This window comes from Agrilus planipennis, unplaced genomic scaffold (genome assembly GCF_000699045.2).
Source record: "Agrilus planipennis isolate EAB-ADULT unplaced genomic scaffold, Apla_2.0 scaffold98, whole genome shotgun sequence".
Classification (NCBI taxonomy): Eukaryota; Metazoa; Arthropoda; class Insecta; order Coleoptera; family Buprestidae; genus Agrilus; species Agrilus planipennis.
Window position 1 is genome coordinate 879742 of NW_020438866.1, and position 22196 is coordinate 901937.

Sequence of the window (22196 nt, forward strand, 5' to 3'; positions counted from 1 at the left end):
CTGTTATGGTAAAAAGCCAATAACTCATTTACGGTATTAACTTGTGAAACAACGCAGGAGCACATGGTCCCCACTTTGGCATTTAATTTTTTTTTTTTGAGCCATTTTAATATTATATTCCTAACCATCAAACTACCAAACATGATGATCTATAAAAGCAGTTTCAGATAGAGACAACGTGCTTTTATAGATAACATTAATAAAATACAGTTTATAACAAACTAGCTTTTCCCTGCGGTTTCGCTCTCAAAAATTAATATTGTTTCTCCATAAAACGTTTTAACTCCCAATTCACCCTTACAACGTTTTAATTTTATGTAATGTCGCCATCTTAGATTTCAAATACAAACGTAGCAACAACATTTCATCCTTAAGGGTTGATTTTTAAAAATTGCCAGAACACATATTTGCTTAATTTCAACAATGAGCAACCTTCGAGTAAATCCGTGTACAAATAAAATATACCCCATGGAAACGTTGCAACCTCTTTTCATTTGATTAATAAAATAAACAGCATATATACCAAGTTTCAACTAAATTCAACCGCAAATAAACTGTGTCCCAAACAACAATTGCAACACCTTTTTACCCCCCCCCCTTTGGAGGTTGAATTTTTTAAAATGTCGAGATTGGTCTCTCAGAAATTAAATGAGAGACCATTAAGACCAAGTTTCAAGTAAATGTGACCACAAATAATATTCCATTTAAACATTGCAACTCCTCTTCACCACTCATCCTCCCCAACAGAGGTTGAATTTTTTAACCAGTTCCAAGTAAATCGGACCAAAAACAAACATACAATCTTTACAAACCCCTTTCAGCTTCCTAAACAGGTAGAATTTTGTAAAATGTTGAAATAGATATGTATGTCACTAATTTTATATGAAAAAGCATTAAAGCCAAGTTTCATGTAAATCTGTTCATAAATAAAACACCGTACTTAACCATATGTCATTCCATGTCAGTTGCGTTTTCTTATAGATAAAAAGTATCCTGTATCCGTCTCCTGGTTCTAAGCTAATTCCCCACCAATTTTCAGTCAAATCGGTTCAGCCGTTCTTGAGTTTAGTGTAACTAAAACGACTTCCTTTTATATGTAAAAACAAATGAAACGAAATTTATAAACTATTTTGAGTCACATTCTTCACTTTGAAAACATTCCCTACACCTACCTACATTTATCAAGTGGTCGAGTGTTGCTCTGCTAAAAAAAATGTCCAATACAAAACAACGATTTTCATCGACTAGGTTCTACGCTTTCTTTTTATGCGTGGGATCTTTTTGTTTATATATCAAGATTGTAACTTTGTTTAGAAAAATCTGAGCCAATTTTTATCTTTGTTCAGAATTTATGTTCGCCTTTATATCTTGACGCCTACCAAATGACATTGATTAGCAGCCTCTTTTTCGTTGTTCTCTTTCGGGATGGAAGGGAAGCTTGCGAGCAAATACGAAACACTGGAACCCATAAAGTAGAGGCAGCAGAAACTTTAGGAAAAATATCATAGATAAAAACTGACAAGTAGTTTAAAGTAAATATTAATTGGTTGTCAGTTATTTTATGCTTTTATGTTAGGCATCAGAATATTGGATGTAAAAAAAGTCATTGTGACATTGACAATAACCCCTCTAATTTTTGCGCGGAAATAGATTCAGGAGGACACGGTAATATGCCGACAGATTGCTGGTGACTATCTATCACGATGGACAGGTATCATAAACTCCTTTTGTAACGACGTGGTGGGTGGGTCGTCATTTAAAATATGCTTTTACAATACACCACCCCTGTAAAAAGTGTGTAATTAACAAGATAATTTAGATCATTCACTTTAAAACAAGTAATGGTAAAAAGCAGGCTGCAGGCATTACGTTACATCATTCTCGTTGGGTATGGAGTGTAGTTTTGACGCAAACAATAATTATGTTTCCTTTTGTTTTTGTTTCATTGTTGTTCTATAAATTATTATATAAATTTAGCGTAGAATATCTTTGCCTATATAGATATTATTTTAACTTTTTTATTTATGAAATTTATCACCATGATATGGAAAATGTGGCATAATCTGTTTTTCTAACGTAAGATAGATATCTACATACATATTGAAAAGTGAATGAGTAAGAACTCTTTTGAAAAAAAGGGCAGAGATTATACAGGGTAGCGTATTTAAAACATTTCACTTGCAAAATTCTCCCTCTCTATTTGAAGAAGAACGAAATGCCCCGGGAAAGTGTAAGAATTTTTAATTAAAGGCATTCCCGATAAGAACCTCAACCTCAAATTTATGGAGACTGGTTCTGTCGCTAACAGGAAACATGAAAGATGATGCATTGTTACAAACGAGAATGCAGAGGTTGCAAGTCTGGGACATGTCGAACTGGATCCTACATCAAGTACCAGAAAATTGGAATCCATTTCATGTCGTGCATGAGTTAAATGAAGATGATCCAGAGTAAGGAGATGAGAGAAAGAACTGTGAACAATCCAAATTTCTTATATTCGACATGGTTGTTCTTTCTTAATGGTTACGTCAACAAACATAATTGGAAATTATGTAGTAATATAAATTCTAGAATTATAAAAGAACCACATTCGCAATCTCCACAAATAGTATTGTTAGTCCATTGTTTTTCGTGCATAATTTTACAGTTAACCTTAATCAACCTGGAAAATCGATCTATTTCAGAAATTTCCGAAAAAAAATTGCCATTGAAAATTATCAAGATGGAAAGTAGTAAATACTCCACCCAGTTGCGCCCCAAAATAATTAAAACTTTCATTCCAAAAGACCATTTAGGTATATTTAAAATTTGTATCTCATTTTGGAATTTCTCAATATCTTTTTTCCTCAAACTACTCTATCTCAGACGTTACGCAACAACATGGAAAATGCTACTACATACGATAAAGTAAAAACCCCAGCTAGACCTAAATTGTGATGCTAACTACAGATTTTGTTTCTATTGGTCAATTTATCATGATTGACTTAACGAAAGACACCAAAGCGGGTATGATACGATTCCAGTGAAAGCGCTCGGTAATCGCGAGTGTCAGGAAGTGATGTGGATGCCGGAGCATGTTTATCATCGGGCGCCGCATTGTTTTCGAAATTAATTAAACGTTTTGTTACAGATGCCCCAATGTCGCTGTAACGGCTATCTGACCAGACAAGGGACAGGCCGTAAAAGAATGGACGTCCATCTATTGTCGTCACTAACCCTGTCGTGGTCGCCGTCACCGGCGTCGTCGGACGGAGGAACGCGTTATAACTTCCCAAATCGCTCCCGTTCCACCTACGTCATTCCTCCAGCGCTAGGGATAAAACCGACAAAAACACACTGAAGGAACTCGGGTCCATTTAAGTGCAATGTTTTCGTCAATATAAGGTAATTCAAACTACACTTATTTATAATTAACAAATATTAAATTAATATCTCCTTCTGGAAACTGCCTTTCGTTGAAAATATTGTCACATGCAATAAGAACTAATTATATTATTAATTTTCTTTCAGGAGACTACTACAAACAATGGTTTGCGAAGGTGTCAGAGAGTTGTTCAGACTCCTTCTGATTTTTCTGGTGATACTGGCCACCAGAGGGAGCAACAACATTTTCAAAAACGCGAAAATCAGCACTCGCATTGTGCACACACGCTACGGTAGTTTGCAAGGACTTTTAGTGCCGATGGATCAATATCGATACTTGAAACCAATCGAAGTATTCTTGGGGGTTCCTTATGCAACACCGCCGACAATGTCGAACCGATTCAGTCCAACACGGGCCCCGAGTCCTTGGGATGGGATTCGAGTTTCGGACAAACTCAGTCCTGTATGTCCTCAAAAACTGCCCGACATTTCCAATGAAACTGCGGCACTGGAGAAAATGCCGAAAGGGAGATTGGAATATTTGAAGAGATTGCTCCCATACCTTAAAAATCAAAGCGAAGACTGCCTCTATCTCAACATCTATGCACCAGCTCAAGGTAAGTTATACTGTTAATTAGAACAATTATAACAAAAACGAATTAAGAAAATAACATTATAACGATAATATCCATCTACCTGCGTTAAAGCTGCGTCAGCTAACTTAATGTAGATTCAGATATAGAACTTAATTCAACATTCAAAAGTTTAGACAAAATATGACGCTTCTGTTAAACTAGCATCTCTACCAGTCCTCTTTTCCTTTTCTTCTTAAATTAAGTTATTTGATAAATCCTTTCATCTACTTTCAATGTGAAGTTAGCTATTAATTTATTCGTTGAAAGTAATTTTCATTGGCATCCGCTTCTTCGTCAGAACGTTGTTGTATAAAAAAGAAATCTAAAGTTTCCTATAAGCCTTAAGATTTCTCGAAGCGGAGCTTAAACAACGACGGTAATCGCTTTTTAGTGGATGTTGTCTGCTTTGGTTATAGTGCAATACCCAGCAGTTTAGAAAAGTTCAAAACAAAAGCACCAACAGTCTCCTATCTTCCGTCATATTCTTAAATATTTTTTCGATAATACGTAGATTTACATGTTTCATGGTAGTCTTAAGTAGCAACATAATCTGAATTACAATATTTAAGCACCCACATCGGAAGCTTCTATATACTAAAACTAACTCGTTAAAATTATTTATAACTAATTTAAAGAATCTCTCGCAAGTTCTCTTCATAAAATATTACTTTTCCGTAGAGAAGGATTAATTACTTCATTAACCTTATACAATATTATTATGAGTGTCCGATATCAAATCTATTGTTGGAAAAGAGGAAACCACGGAAAATAAGATGATCAAATTTCACTCGCTATATTTGTTATTCGCTATCCGATACCTTCCTTCAACGATTGGTAATGTTAATAAACTTATACCTATATAGCAGGACGGGTTGCTACCCTTTTTCACTGTCAGGAGCCGCGTGTCTATAGGTAATTGGATATTGATAAATTGACGTGTGCGATACATAATATATGTAGGTGTATTTGAAAACGCTCTGAACTACCAATAAAAATCTAACGTGTTCAAAAAAGTATTTACGGTTTATCTTTTGGTCGTTTGTTTCTCGATTAAGTAATTAAACATATATTTATTATATTTACTATATTCTGCACAAGAACGAAAAATCAAAATACTTATCAGGAATAAGTGCTGAAAATTTTGTAAAATAAAAGCGTAAATGGTAGCAACGTTCACAAACTATAACAATAAAATTTTCGTCCTTCTTAATGTCATAATTAATGACTTTTTCTAAATAACGTTGTTAATTTATCAAGCACCTACCTAGATGAACTTCATGACCTAATTGTTATCAATATTTTTGTTCGAAAAAAAATAATTATTTCCTAATTTAATAAAGAAAATACCACAAATGGCGCGGTAAACGCCATCTGTAGCACGATGCTACATTTTAGGATTACGTACGCTCCAAAACGCGCTGTTAAGACAGCAGGTAAAAGCTGGCCTGTGTTCTGTCGGAGCTGTCTGCGGCGCGCTGATGAGATCCAAAAAAATCGAAATCGCGATCCGCGTCTGACAGTTTCGACAGAATACAGACCACTTCGAATTATTTTATTCGATTATGATAACGTGCCTATCACGTTGAGGTTAGCTACGCCGGGATTCGTTTCAGCAAGTAGATATCCTTATATTTAAATGGACCTAGTTTTAGCATACGTAATCCTAAAATGTTGCATCGTGCTACAGATGGCGTTTACCGCTCCATTTGCGGTATTTTCTAAAACGCGCTGTTAAGACAGCAGGTGAAAGTTGGTCTGTGTTCTGTCGGAGCTGTCTGCTACGCGCTGATGAGATCCAAAATATCGAAATGGCGATCCGCGTCTGGCAGTTTCGACAGAACACGGACCACTTCGAATTATTTTATTCCTAATTTAATAATTATTAATACATATATTTACAGACATGTTTGATAAATGATGTGTATTAAATCATAGGTGTATATCGCATTCGTATGCCTACATTGATAGCTTCGTAATAGTTAAAATTATAAGCTTATGTTAAAAGCATCGAATTTTTTTCCGATTCGGGACATTTATTGGCCTCAAGCTATAATTTTTGCTGGCATTGACTTCTCGTAGCAGTTTATCGATGAAGTTTCCGTCCAAGAGGCAGTCACGCTGCTAATAAATTCTTGTAACGTTGCATGGGCATAGTTAAATGAGTCCTGAATTTGTCCTGGACCTCTGCCAACCTGCATTACGACAACGAATCGATAGTTTAGGATTTGGTCAGTCTAGCAGTGTTGTTACCGCCAATTTATATACCAACCAGCCTTAATTCTAACTTTCAATGTAAATAAACCCGACTTTAATCTGTAACAAGCGCATACATATTTGGTTTGTAGGTACATATAGTTTTCAAACAACTCCACTGATTTGTGTTAACGCAATTGATTATTTTCTTTGAAAAGTTCTATTCAGTTCGCAGAAAGCGAGCACTAAAAAATTGTGAACAATGTGTAATTAATTAAGTATCCTTATCCATGTTTTATACATAAAAGTATTCTGTTTCGCTCTCGTGAACAAACCGCCGCTGATGAGATTTGTACGTGAACTCTTTAAAAATTTAACCTAATTTCTGTTGGTTAATTACTAAAGCAAATTGAAATTACCTCATGTGTGTCGCAAACGTCCTCTCGCTGAAGTATAAACATAGCAATGGCATCATAAAAAGTTTTTTTAATGGGACTCGTAAAAACTTTTTTTAATGATCCATAAAGGATTGTGAAATTATCCACTTTATGGGAAAAACTTGTCAGAAGGTACATCAGAGACACTGTTGGAATTCAATTAAACAAGTTTTTATTTGAACTTATGATGTACATACATTCATCTATAGCATCCATAAACAATTTCTTTGGTATTTCATTTTTGCAATCTAGCAAGAGGATATTTTTAAAAGCCAAACAGTAACAAGAATAAATTTTGCAGGAAATTGAAAGAAAATATACAAAGTAGAGATGCTCGAAGCCAATGCTTTCAGTTTCCAATATAATTTAGAATTTGTTGCAAGAAATGTTTATTTTAAATATTAGATATTCAGGGATTATAAATGAAACGAATACTTCAAAAATCCAAAATCAAACTATAAAAATCCAAAATTATATGCTAACAATAGTGACTTGCTGGTGCATTATACATCAGATATATATATATATCAACAGAAGGCAAACACATGTTGTTGCTTTCTTAATAGATTATTATTAATTCTTCCAGTAAATGATTTTCAACTGAGAAATTTCGAAGTTAAATAATTCATTATTTACTAATCATATTTCGCATCAAACGATACTAAATTGATGAAAGTACTTTGTTGTTGATAATTAATTAAATGTAAACCATGGTATGTCAAAGAACAGGCCCAAAGATTGAAGATTGATGTCAACCACGAACGCAAGCAGCCGTTGAATGATTTGACAAAATTGGAATATTACCAAGAAGAATTGCATCCACTTTCACGACAGTTATGATCAGGAACTGCAATGTCAGACAGTCAATAGTCAGCCATCATCTGGCAAAAAATAGAATTAAGCCAAATGTTTGACATCGGNATTATCAGTATGTTCATAATTTCCTAATCTAAATCTAAATATATATATATATATACATATATATATATATATAATGCTAATGTGCGTACGTAAAGACAGGGTTTTATCTATCACCACCAACTCCTATCAACTTTGCGTTGGGGTTGTAAATACCCCTTGGTCTCCTACTGAAAGTAAGGGAGTTTGGTCGCGGTGGATGGAAGTGGGTGGCGAAAATGTGAAAAAATATATACCTGTACTTTTTTAACTTATGGTACCTTTTGGAAAATTTCTGAAATGATCCAGAAAAATCCAGAATGTGTACAACTGTTACAATCGATCAAGAATGTTCTTGAAGGTTCTAGAAATATCTGGAATGATCTGGAAAGTTCCAAATTGTGTGCAACTGTTAAAATCGATATGGAATGTTCCAGAAAGTTCTAGAAATATCTGGAATGATCTGGAAAGTTCCAAATTGTGTGCAACTGTTAAAATCGATATGTAATGGTCCAGAAAGTTCTAGAAATATGTGGAAAGTTCCAAATGTCCTTAATTAATTATCAATGATTTCTAGAATTTTCTAGATTTTGTCCAAATATTCTAGAATATTCTAGAACGATCTACTGTTAGTAAGAAATTTTATAAAGGTACAGGGTGGTATCTACGATAGAAATCTATACTATCTACGTTTAAAAGTGGATCCTCAAATATTTTATATACCATTAAATGTGCGATGTATTTTAACCCGAGTAACGCCGGGTTTCGCTGCTAGTTATTATCTAATACACAAAAGGGAGCCGTGTTTTTTAATCAATTTGGTAACATTTAATGTGAGATAACCAATTACTACTTATTTGAGATTTCAAATAATTGCCTTTTGGCTTTACCAATCTCTGCATCTATACCAAAAAATCCACAGAAAACAGTTCTCTTTTCTTTCGAGCGAAGGCGTTCCCTTGTGACCCAATTATAAATTTAAGTTTTAAACTAATAATATGCGTTCTTCTTTTAACATTTCGATCGGTTTTATTAACTCGGAAATGACTTGCTTTTGTGATAGGTGAGTACTTTGTCATCCAATAAATTTACATAGGTGTTCAAAACGGCAACAATTTATAGTGAAGCGTAGTTAATAGATCATTTAAAATTTCCCTTGGCTCGAATGCCCCATCGACAAAGGGAGATTGCGAGGTTAATAACCTCATTACGGCAAGTGATCGCGTCGAAAGTAAATTTTCTCTTTGGGAGCGTAAGACGTAAAGTACGCACTAATGGTGGATTAGAGACTGGGTTGATCGGATTACCCAAAGCTTGAACACCTGCTCACGCCAATCCTGCTTTGTGAGGTGAAAATAACTGAATGCCAAAGTAATATGAAAGAGATCGTTATAACTTTGCGTGTTGCGCCCTTTAATCCTCTAACAGGTATTAAATTCACTACTAAAGGATGAACTGAACTCAACGGGAAAATTTGATTAATAAAACTGACCTTTAAAGACTTCCAATAAACTGACTGATCATAATTTATTAGGTTTCCATGTCTTTTGACATGATTTCTTGTACCTAATATATCATTTATTATATTACTTTATTAATTATTTGAAAAGATGGCTGAAGGTATTTGTACAAAAAAAATGTTGCCGCTCTTTGGTCTTTTGATGGAATATATTCGGCTATCAACTCGCCACTGGTATATATTAATATTAAAAAAAGAAAAATTACAGTTGATTTCGGATATAACGACGACGAAGGGACCACTGTAACTTCGTCGTTATATCCGAAAGTCGTTACAGGCAAAGGTAAAGAGATACAGACACGTATGAATAGTTTTCACCATTTTTCAATTTTAAATCGACTGCCGACTAAGATTTAATGTCGCTATAGCAAAATGGTCGCTATAACCAAGGTCGTAATAAATGAAATTCACTGTATTGATAAGGAACAGCACAGACAAATTCAACGTTAGTAATTTAAAAAAAGGAAAACAAAATTTTTAAACGAGCTCGACACAAGGATCTATTGTTACTCCAGAAAGTCGTCCTTGCTACTATTTCTGCAGCAAGTGTAGCAAATTGCAACAAATTTGTTTTCAGAAGAAATTTTCAAACCGGAGTACAGGAAAATGTAATTTATACGGTCGAATGTATTTTCTGATCGAGTTTGTAGTCGGCACGAGACCGAAAAGACTGAACAGTTTTCAGAAAAACTGTGTCAATTTTGTTAACTTTTCTTGTTTTATACCAACGAAAATTAGATTCTGCTAATTTTATACATTGTTATGAAGTAAAATTTCATTTAAATTTTATTACATGTATCATACAGTTTCCCTCTCCTGCGCAGGTGCACCGTGTCACTTATCCCTCTTCTCGGCTACAGAGAAATACGGAATGTTACGGGTCAGGCTGCTTTGTTTAAAAGGGACTGCATATTTTTGACCCATCAGAAATATCTTACTGTACGATACCTTATTCAAAGTCCTTTAAAGATCAAGTCATTTCTTGTTGTTTTTTACCTCAACAATACAAATTGATTACCTACAGAAAAATTAGAGGTAAATCAACTTCTCAGTATTTCTGGTTTCAAAATTTTCTGCTCTTTCCATTGTTGGCAATCAAGGTATTTTATTGTCTCAAAATAAGCGGCTATACAAAACACTTTGTCATACAGAAAGGGGAAGGGATGTTGCTTTTCGTTATATGCATTGGACGTGAAATAAAAATTAATGAAAACGCTTCTGTAGTAAATATCTCGAAAAACAAATCTTCCATCAATAAGTAATAGGTAATAGTAGTATACTGCGTATTTATTGACACTAACTGATAATTTTCTCTTGGTTAATTATTTTCATTAATGTTATCATTAACTGGTAAAACAATGATGACAATATAAATCGATCATTAAAGGCATATAAGCTTTGGACAGTAAGAGTTGCTTAATTTATGATTTTACCGTACCATCAAGAAACTGTTCTTGATCGAATCGATTTATGATTACGACAGACTAAGGCATAACTAGCAACAATTCCGTTGGAAACGTTGGAAATCGATGCTGGTTGTGTTTCAAGCAAGGCTTAAGTTTATCGCGCCGTAGAGAGATTGGTCGTAACCGACGCAATCAAGTCCTAATACGCGGCCATCGTGGTCGGAGAGGATCGTGTCGTCTGGCTGCGGATGCTGTATTGGCGCATATCCTGCCGACAAAAACGATATCGAGCGATTACAGTGTGCCACCGACGGAGGAGTACATACATACAAAAAGACGATTTGTATTACCACCGTCGTGCCCTGTCGTACAGCTTTTTGTGCAGAAACGAACGCTCCCGTCTATACTGCAGAGATAGTTTCTTTAAACGATTTTTACTGACGATGCCGGATCACAACAAGTAATCGATAGAGCAGCCTTCCTCTTACAACATCTAAAGAAAGCTACATTGTATCACTGTGTATTAAAATGAACGAATACTAACATTACCTACACAGACAGATAAACCTATTTTCTTTTTGGAGACGATTTTACAGAGACTGTTAGATAGTACTGATTTTCAATTAAAGATTCTGATTAAATGATAACATCCTGGATGTCGAAATTACGCCTAAGGAATACTTCCATATATACATTTTTTACACAGACCGAAAATAGAGGCAAAGATGCTCAACCACGTTGAGAGCAGAGGTAAGAAAACAACAGTTGAGCACAGCACACGCCGCCGGGACTCTAGTGACTTCCCGCTCTCCGCGCGGCGGCCCATTACATAATAACTAATACCATTGCCATTGCCATTGCCATGTCACCACCGCCGCCACCTTTTCTCTCCCTTCGCCGCTGTCGTCTCTCACCACACGATATACCGTCTATCCCCTCCAAGCGACCGTAACGCTTTTTTTGTGACAGATAAAATCGTAATATAGAAGTTTCACTTCAAAAAACTTTTTTTGTCCTTATTAAAATTGCCAAATCGCTTAACAAAGTCGGATGAAGTTTTGCAAAACCATCACGCAAAATTTCATGAGAATCTCTAGCCGTTTTTCTTTAATATTTAACCGATCCATCTAACTGAGAGATTGACAAACACACCAACAACTTCCGCGCACTAGAACATTATAAAGTGATTGGCGATGTGTTCCATTGAATGAACACAGATGGATTTTTTGCGGCTCTATCGACAAGATGCAACCAGAGGAGAGAGATGAAGACAAAGTAGTAGCGAGCAACGGCCCATTTCCTTATTTCCTTCGCGAAAGTCGTTACTCGTTCTAGCGAGAAAAACTAGCAACGTCACAGAGAGAACTCGAAGAGAACCAATATCAACACTAGCTTTTTTATTCATGGTCGTGCGACCGCGCCAAGGGTATTTCCGTTATTGGAAACGGCGTCGTAAATCTCTAGTTCAAATGCAGCCATCAATAATTTCGACCCAGTAGTAGTAAACAGATGTATATTTTTTGGGCGTCCATATCTTACGAGTGGCGAGCCGCTGGGGTCCGCCCGCATATTTTTACCCGGCCATTCCTATTCTCTTCTTTATTCCGAGACGAGACAATAAAGGGGATTTATGAGGGAGCAGTCTTGTTCCAGATAACGGAAAACCGTTCTATGAGAGAGAAGTCATTATTTAAAACTGTACAGGATTTTTACTGTGCCCGCCGCTCGCCCATACGATTTATTTAATTTCTAACCAGACATCTTATGTCGTCCTTCCGTTTCAGAAATATCATTCGGAAGTTTCTAAAAAGGGAATAAGAATTCAACGACCAACCGTACCTCCGATATCGCCATTGTTCTTCTAAATCCTTGGAAACCCGTTTCGTAATAAAAAATGAAAAACCTGCTTCCACTATTTTTATAACTCTGAGGTCACTATTATTTTTTCGTAAACGGGCCGTCAATATAGAACGACAAACTGTTTTATAGACCTCTTTGTTCTTGTCAAAACAAATGTCTAAGCTGATACGACCATTATCATATCAAGAATGCAAATTGGATTGCTAACATTTATATGCACATAAATGCTTTCCCTCTCGATATTTCATAAAACAAGAACATGAAAACAATAACAGTTTTATAGCAAAATATTCTTCAACTAGATTACCAAGTAAGAATCAAGCTAAATAAATTCCATGTACCTAAATCTCTCATTGCTATTAGATTAGCCAATTTTCCTGCGAAACTTTGTTTAAAAAGATTCAAATTGAGAAACAGAATTACTTGAAGCGTTCTTTTGTTTTTGTATCAGATAGATAGTAATTAAACTTTTTTTGGAAAATCTAAGTAACGAAAGATGTTGGGTGGAAAAGATATTACATTTCCACCTCCCTTTCCACTAATTAAAAAGTTTAATAACGGAGGTAGCTGTGTCAACGTTACTTTAGACGAAAGTTAGCAATGTATAGTAGTTATTGTTTCATTAACCTAAAATAATATCCTTGAATTAGAACAATTGAAAAGTTTAAAATAGGAACCGCTGAGAGCTTTCCCGTTCATTCAATTACACGTATAACATATACCTGTAATTTTAATAATTTATACGTACCTATACTTAATTTAAGGGTAGCTAAAAAAAGGTTTTTCTTAATCAATATCGGCTAGGTATAAATTTACTATCAGTGGAAATATATACCTACTGGAGGCGAGCTAAGAACTAGAAAATAGACGTGGTTGAAAAAATCTATTCCATACGTTCACCAAATTACGCAAAATCATCATTATCAAGGTCGTTACACCTAAGACTGGTTGAATACTGACCTCCACTCTTTCCTATCCTGAGCTAATCTTCGCATTTCCCTCAAACTAGAACAACCCACATCCTTAACTATTTGCGAACAGTAATCTAATCTACGTCTACCTCTATCCATCCTGACTGTTGTTTCTGCCTCTAATATGTCTCTGACTAGACCTTCATGCCTGAGAAGGTGGCCTATCAACATACGAGGGTGGATTGATAAGTTTCCGGCCTGACCAAGAAAAACAAGGTTTTTAAAAATTTTTTTTTTTATTTCTCAACATAATCTCCTCCAAGGCTGATACATTTCTCATAGCGGTGTTCCAGTCTATTAATGCCATCTCTATAGACTGATTCGTCAAGCTCCTCAAAATAACCATTTACAGCTTCGATTACTTCTTCATTGTCCGCAAATCTCTTACCGCCAAGCCATTTTTTGAGATTAGGGAACAGAAAATAGTCACTCGGGGCTAGGTCTGGAGAGTAAGGAGGGTGCGGCATCAATTCAAACTTTAGATCGTTGATTTTAGCCGTCGCAACGATTGACGTGTGCGCTGGTGCGTTATCGTGATGAAACAAGATTTTTTTCTTCGCCAGATGAGGTCGTTTAATTTTCACCTCGTGGCTCAAACGTTGCAATAAGTCTGCGTAGTATTGACCAGTGATAGTATTACCCTTTGCAAGGTAATCAATGTATATAATACCTCTTGCATCCCAAAAAACAGTAGCCATAACCTTGTTCGCCGAAAAAATTGTTTTTGCCTTCTTTGGAGTTGGTTCCCCTGGTCCAATCCACTGTTTAGACTGTTCTTTGGTTTCAGGAGTGTAGTGGTGGACCCACGTTTCGTCAACGGTTACGAATCGACGCAAAAATTCGCTTGGATTACGCTTATACAATGACAAATTTGCGGTAGAAATGTTTTTTCGAATCAATTTTTGGTCGACTGTTAGCAAACGCGGCACCCATCTTGCACAGAGCTTTTCCATATGCAAATGTTGGTGCAAAATATGTTGCACACGTTCATATGACATCTTACAGGTCTCAGCTATCTCACGCACTTTCAATCTGCGGTCTCCCAGCACTATTTGATGAATTTTTTCGATCATATCTGGAGTTGTGACCTCAACGGGGCGTCCTGAGCGAGGCCCATCAGAGGTGCTCACACGACCCTTTTTAAACTCGGAAACCCACTGCTTAACGGTTGAATATGACGGGGAGGATGTCCCCAGTGTTGAGTCCATCTCTTTTTTAATTTCCTTCGGCGTTAACCCCTTCAAATAAAAGTATTTGATGACAGCACGATTTTCCTGCTTTTCCATTTTTACGAAAACCACAGAGGCGTCTTGTTCAGCGTGCTGTCAAACCTACACTAGCAAGGAGATCGGGCTGAAACTATAGCTACAAGCTATCCAAGGATGGTACTATAGAATGTCACCTCAAGGTAGGCCTAGTGGCGTCATCTCTTGGTTAGGCCGGAAACTTATCAATCCACCCTCGTATCTCGCATATTTCTTGTTGATTTCTTATTGATTGAGCTCTCTGCTCTTCTATTCTTTCTAGTATCTCTTCATTTCTAACCTTCTCTATCCACAGTATCCTCATCATTTACCTGTAACACTATATTTCGAATGCTCCTAGCCTTTTCTTTCCGCCGCACACATCGTCCATGTTTCGCATTCGTACAGCGCCGTGCTCCAAACAAATACCTTTAACAATCTTTTTCAAATTTCTAAATTAACCCTTCGCGAGCATAGAAGTTACTCCTTTTTATATCCCTATACTCCTTCCGCCCTGACTGTTCTGACTTCCTAGATACCTAAAATCAGCCACTTCTAATCTTTCGTCTCCTATCTTTGGATTCGCTCTTTCTCTACTTTTTCTTCCCTTGCATACCAGTATTTTTGTTTTACTTGTATTTATTTTCATACAATACGGTTTTGTAAATACCGCTTCCATTTTATCTAAAGCTATTTCTAACTCCTCCTTGCTAGATGCTAATACTGCTATATCATCTGCAAATCTAATCTTTAATGATGTTGATAGCGTCTTCCATGTATAAATTAAAAAGGAAATATGTCGACAAAAAGATCTGTAAATTATATGTTTCCCGAACGTCTTGCCTTACCTATGTAATATGTATATACAAACTTATGTAAATGCGTACCTGACTTTACAGCAGTTGAAACGGTTACCCTTAATTAAATCAATATCAGTCGGATATAAATTTACTATAGTCGTAATATATATTTGTGTGCGCCTGCGAGTACACACGCATACAAATACGTATTCGGATCCGGATAGCAATCTCGCATATGTATGTACAATGAAGGTAATACTTCTTGGTAGAGTTCCCGTTCAGGTTAAGGTTTGCGTAGGTGTATATGTGGAGTATAAATTTTGAATCCTGTTGGAAAATAGCCTGGCGTGTTGGGCGCGAAGCGACGTTCAATTTACTTGGGGGAAGCATTTAATTCCGGAGACGGTGTAGTTGCTCTTTCAGTGAACCTTTTAAAGAACGAAGTTGAATAAATTACTCCACGAATCCAATGGTCAGGCTCTGTCAGTATTCTACCGTTGCAATTCGTTTAACGGTAACGTTTTCTATATTGAGCCATCTCCATTGAAAATTGCAAGCAGTTGCAATTTAAAAAGAATCCAAGTGCAATCTTTAGCGCAACGTCTATCGCTTAATTGAATGTCTCTTCTTAACACTCTCTTAGGACATATGGTTTCCTGCTTGTCTACAGACATTAATCCAATTCACACTAATTCTTCCTCAACTAATCCAAAATTAATTTCGATTTTTTTCGTTTCTTAAGGATTGTCTTAAACCAATATTAAATCCTTTGCAGAAACTTGAAAATTGAAAAATTTAATAATAATCATCCGAATAATTATACACACTGATATCATGTTGTTTATTAAGAAATAATCCACTATCCACAATAATAGAGAGAGGGTTATTATATGGATGTTGCTGGTAATGGTTTAGCATTAACTACTTCAGTTACCAACTTTAGATTTGTCTAGGTTTAATAAGATATCTGCCAATTTTTGTACACTTGCAACCAGTTATGCAGGTGATTAACGAACCAATGTAGCATTACCTAATCAATCTCGACCTGAGGTGTGAGGGTTTGATTAGATAAATTTCTAACGTCCGTTGGTATGAATCCAACGATCATCCAAAGCGGACGTCAGATATGTCAATAATCCCGATGTTGTCCGGGTCTTACGTGGAATGCCTTCCGGACAATATCAGGAACACTTTTACAATGTGCGGCTGACCTTATTTTTTTTTTCAGCAGTTTCCCCAAAAATTCCCGTGCATATTTACACCTATTTTTAGTATGTACTTTGGCTGAATATCTCCCCTGAAAATTTAGAATATTCTGCAAATTTGTTTATTCTTCTTTGATTCATCTAAGTAGAGAAGTACGTACCTAACTAAAAAATCATGTTATTTACATAATTACGTCTGCTTCAAAGTTAAAGCTGCCAAGAAATTTTCATTTAAGAAATTAGCAACTTTTTATTGTAGATAATTAAGTGGATCTCAACTTTTCCGTAAAAAAACGAATGACGCCTTATTTTTCTCCCCTTTCTCTAACTAGGGCGATTTAATTTTTTCGACTCTGGCAACGCTAAACAATATTTTTCAGCTGAAATTATTCCACTTTAATTATAAATTAAGGTTCGTCTGTACGAAATTGACGTTCGTTAGAGAGCACTTTTTTCGTAATACATTTTAACAAAGAGAACAAGAAAGGAAGAGAAAATTTTCTAAAGCGCTACGACCAAGTAAACGAAGTAAAGTGTATTTCAGCAAGTTAAAAATTTGGAAACTATTTTAATTAGAGAACTAGACGTGCTCGCTTGTTCCTTGGGAAAATTAAGGAGCTACTTGCCCATTTTTCAATCTGGATGCTACTGTCGATAACAAGACAAGCGAAAGTAATTTGAATAATAACCTACGCCAATAGATAACGAATTCGTTAGCGACGTTGTAAAAACACAATGATTCTTTCTTTAATATGAAAAAGAAAGTTTTTCTAAAACATCGTCAACTTTAATTTTCTATTAGTACATCACAACCAGTTTCATAAGCAACTTATTCTCCTTGTGCGATTATTAAGTGATAAGATCTACTTAATGACCCATAACAAAACAAGTGAAAATTCCAAATATTCCAAGTATCGTATCGTAATTGTACATTACTTAAAAATTGCTGAATATTTAATTAAAACAGAAGAATGTTTCACCATTAATAAACTATTTTATTATAATACTCAACAAGTCACTATCATCATCATCACCAACATAGAGACGTCTGTTTGGACACACCTCGACTTTTTCCTATCCTGAGCTAATCTTCTTCTTCGCCATCATAAAAATGACTTCTTTTTATTAAAGGCGATCGACCCTGCAGTAAACTCTGCTTTATATCCCGAGTACTCCTTCCCTTAACCCGAGTTTTTCCTTCTAATATGTTCCTGACTAGCCCTTCGTGTCTGAGAAGGAGTCCTACCAACCTATCTCGCCTATTTGTTATTGACCTCCATAGCGCTCCCTGTTATCCTACTGTTTCTAATACCTCCTCATTTCTAAACTTCTCTATCCACGATTTTATCATTCGCCTGTGATACGACATATTGAAAGCGTGTGAGGCATTTTCTCCCCCCGCACCGTCCACGTTCCGCACCCGTCCAGAGTCGTGCTCCAGATATATACCTTTAACAATCTTTTTCAAATTTCTTAACTATCATTAAAATATCTAGAAGATCATACACATACTTATAGACACATGCTTATAATAATAATCATTTTTCAAAGGGCGATGTAATATTTCTTTTGTTGTTAAATATTTGGTAAAAAGGTAATTAATAATCAAATAGGAGCAATCTTTAGAGTTGGTTCATTTGCGGAACTCCCACAGCAAATCTGATGGAATTGAAACAAAATGTTTGCATAACAAACACAAATGTCGGAAATGTAAAGAACTTTTGAATAATTGGAAGATTTATTGCTCTCAACGAAAGAGATTGGGAAGAGGAACACAGAAACGGGGAGGATTACAGCGATCTTGAACAAATTGCGCGCCCCTTCTTTCATAAATATTCACGAAGTATGTTATCAGTTGCCTGCACCGAAATTTTAGAGATTACTCCATAATGAACGGTTCCCCAGTTAATAAATTTTGAATTAAGACACCAAACATGAAGGCGCGGCAATCTGCGAGCCGAGATTTAAAAAATTTACCCGTCGGCGCGAAATCAACTTGCGCCGTGGTTATTTTTTTCATTCAAGTTGAAACACGAAAATTTGAAAGGGCAAGGGCGAACATAATTAGGACATAAGTCCGAGAAAAAAAAAGACGAACACACACATGTAGTCGTCCTTTAAGGATATTTTTAAATGAATAAATCGTATTAGTTCGCCTGAATTTATGCTTTTCCCTAAGTGCGCTGACTTTATTGCCTAACACTGCATGCACTTTTGCTTAATTTCATTTATTCTGAAATTCAATTTTGAATCGTAACTGTTGACCCATAAATAACCACCTCACTGCTAAAATTTGAGAGATACCTACGAATTTCTAACTGAACCAGACCGGAGCGTACGACGCGAGTACAATACACCATGAATGAATTCATCATCATAAGGCCGTCAGTCCCAAGACTGGTTGGACACACACTTCCACTCTTTCTTATCCTGAGCTAAACTTCGCATTTCCCTAAAACTAGAGCAACCCACATCCTTAAATATTTACGAACAGCAACCTAATCTAGGTCTACCTCTACCCCTCCTAACTCCCGTTTCCGCCTCTAATATGTCTCTGACTAGACCTTCATGCCTAAGAAGGTGTCCTACCAACATATCTCGGCTATTCCTTAATGACTTCCATGGAGTCCTCTATTCCTTCTAATATCTCTTTCTAACCTTCTCTATCCACGGTATCCTCTCATCATTCATTGGTAACACCACATTCTAACCTTTTCTTTTCCGCCGCATTGTCCATGTTCGCACCCGTAAAGTGCCGTGCTATAAACATGCACCTTTAACAACCTTTTTCGAATTTCTAAATTAACCGTTCGTGAGCATAGAAGTGACTTGTTTTTATTAAAGGCGACACGACTCTGCGCTATCCTCTGCTTTATATCCCTACTACTCCTTCCGTTCTGACTTATCTGACTTCCTAGATACCTTAAATCAGCCAATACTAATTTTTTGTCTCCTATCTTTATATTCGCTGTTTCCCTATTTTTTCTTCCCTTGCATACCAGTATATATTTGTTCTAGTTTTATTTATTTTCATACAGTACTGTTTTGTCAGTACCGCATCCATTTTATTTGAAGCTATCTCTCCTAAGTCTTCGTTGCTAGATGCTAATACTGCTATATCATCTGCAAATCTAAACATACTAATCTTCTGCGCCTATATATCTATCCCTGCAGTTGTACTGTCTTCGATGGACAGATTAAAAAGCAGCGGTGATAGTGTGCATCCCTGTCTGACTCCCTTCCTAATATTTACTTCTCTTCATTGTAGCTCCAGCTCTATAGCTGCCTGTTGCCCTTTATAGAAATTAAGTATCACTCTTCTATCTTTGTAACTCATCCCTATATTTTTAAGTATATTTAACATCTTGTCTCATTTAACATTGTCAAAAGCTTTTTCTAAATCTACGAATCCTATGTACGCACTCTTTCCTTTTTCTATCGTTTTCTCTATTGTTATCCGTAAAGCTAGAATGGCTTCCCGCGTTCCACTAATTCTTCTAAGCCCAAATTGATCTGCCTTTTTTCCATTCTCCTCTGTGCAATTCTGGTTAATTAATTCGTCATTAATGAATTACGTTTTGAGAAACCTTCAGAATTATTATGTTCTCATTAATCATTAAGTTTACGGTCACTAGGTTTTCTTTCGTCTATCAGAGTGTAGATAAATGTACCGTTGATTTGAAGTGTTGTAAATGTAATCGGAAATAATTTTAGAGGCGTACAGTTCCTTAAGCTAGATCGTTAAGAAACTGAGCCATGCTTGATATCTAGCAGCAGACGTCAAATCGTCACCCAGTTCAAATTACCCTCATTATCTACGTTTGCTGCGCCTGTTGGGAATTGATGTCGTCATAATGGTTAGATGGAGCTGATAACATTTGCTTTCGATGAGGAATGAGGTCAAGGAAAGAAGCAATAAGAACAACGGTCGCGACTGGGTTGAGATGGCTTGGGGTTGTGTGCGTTAAACATAGGACGATAATGTCGATGGCTTTAAGATAAAATTAATCGAAGGGCGTTTATTTCACTTAAGACGTGTATCTGACATAAAGGAAACAAATTACCAAATCATGACAAAGATTTTTTTTTCCTTCAACGATAAAAATGACGATAAAATTACGTTCGGGCGTATTATTTTGTTAGAAAGTTAACTATAATAGTCTTGGACCCATCAATCCTAGCACTGACGAAAACTGCCATGTAAAAATAGACTTCAGATTCTGGGCATCGATTGGAACTGCATGAGAAAGCCAATCAATTGATGACAACTTTAGACTCTTAAGCAGTAGACTAAACTTACTTTGAAATGTCAACTTGGTAGTAGTGTTTAAATGGGTGGGTGGTATTTGTTTAACTATCATAGAGTATAAGAACAAAGGCTTTTACTGCCGGAATCCATTGTAGAATGAAGATTAGGGCTATAGGGCCGTGGTCTAAGTGAACTATTCTGTCCAGACGTTTCGTCAGCTACTGCGGCTGACATCCTCAGTGGTAGTGCTGCGTTGACAATATGAACGTAGATTATGTCTCGCCAGCCACTGGAAGATAATCTACGTTCACGTTGTCAACGCAGCACTACCACTGGGGATGTCAGCCGCAGTAGCTGACGAAACGTCTAGACAGAATAGTTCACTTATACCACGGCCCTATAGCCCGAATCTTCATTCTACTATCATAGAGTAACTTCAAACGTTGTTAAATTAGAAAAATTGCTTTCTTGCACATGCATAAAATATTTACATTTGTGTAGGTAGATTAAATTTCGCGAGAGACCAAAAGACAGCACGTGATTGTTAACTGGAGGATTGCAGCGATTGAGGGGATTGTGAATGATATAAAAGTAAATTACCATGAGATGCAGAACCGTTTGCACTTTTTCAAAATTTTTCGCATTTTCTTCGAATCCCGTGGGCAAACGCTAAATCCAATACCAATTTATAATTGTACTAGTTCGTGTCATGTAATACGCCTTCTTAATCACTTCCATCCACCTAATTCCACGATTCCTAAAGGTAGCCGAAAAGGGGGTAGCATTGATGAGACCACTCGTCCGCCAATATCAACTAGCCAAACTATGTTATTGAGTGTTAATAAGCATTTATTTGATACAGTTCAAAATGGGTTATTTGAGCATCTTTTAATTCTAGGTGATCCTAAATCCATACCGACGTTGTGAATGATTTGCATTATTCTTCCTACAAAATTTACTCATAAAATCCGAAAATGCAAAAAAACTGTGGTAATCAGCAAGAATATTTCAATTACAATTGCTTCAAGTCCAAAAAGTTGAAACTGCCAGACGCGGATCGCAATTTCGATCTTTTTGGATCTCATCAGCGCGTCGCAGACAGCTCCGACAGAACACAGCCCAACTTTTACCTGCTGTCTTAACAGCGCGTTTTCGAAAATACCACAATACCGCTCTATTTGTGGTATTTTCTGTCTAAAGAACATTTTTATTTTGGTAGGTACTTATATGTAACCTCAAACTTTTGTACTATTTTAGAAAATTACGTTTATACGTTTAAAAAAGTAAAGTAAAGTTTGCAGAAAACGTCTTCACAAATATTATTTTTATTATTTTTTTCTTCTGCCGCAAAGAAAGAGACCCGCGGTTTGAAAATTACATATTCGGAATATCTGTTTTCGCAAAGAATAATAACCCC

At 36.2% G+C, this 22196-nt stretch overlaps 1 protein-coding gene and 1 long non-coding RNA gene across 4 annotated transcripts in view; one reads left to right on the forward strand and one right to left on the reverse strand.

The window, feature by feature from the left end:
• Positions 1-22196, reverse strand: part of LOC112904814 — a 353641-nt gene that overhangs the window by 171788 nt on the left and 159657 nt on the right. The window lies entirely within an intron of this gene.
• Positions 1-22196, forward strand: part of LOC108737011 (neuroligin-3-like) — a 241664-nt gene that overhangs the window by 58643 nt on the left and 160825 nt on the right. Inside the window, exons 2-3 of the mRNA XM_025975814.1 lie at positions 3131-3384; positions 3511-3980. Coding sequence (XP_025831599.1) covers positions 3527-3980 — 454 coding nt within the window. The 5' untranslated portion in view covers positions 3131-3384; positions 3511-3526. The remainder of the gene's footprint in view (positions 1-3130; positions 3385-3510; positions 3981-22196) is intronic.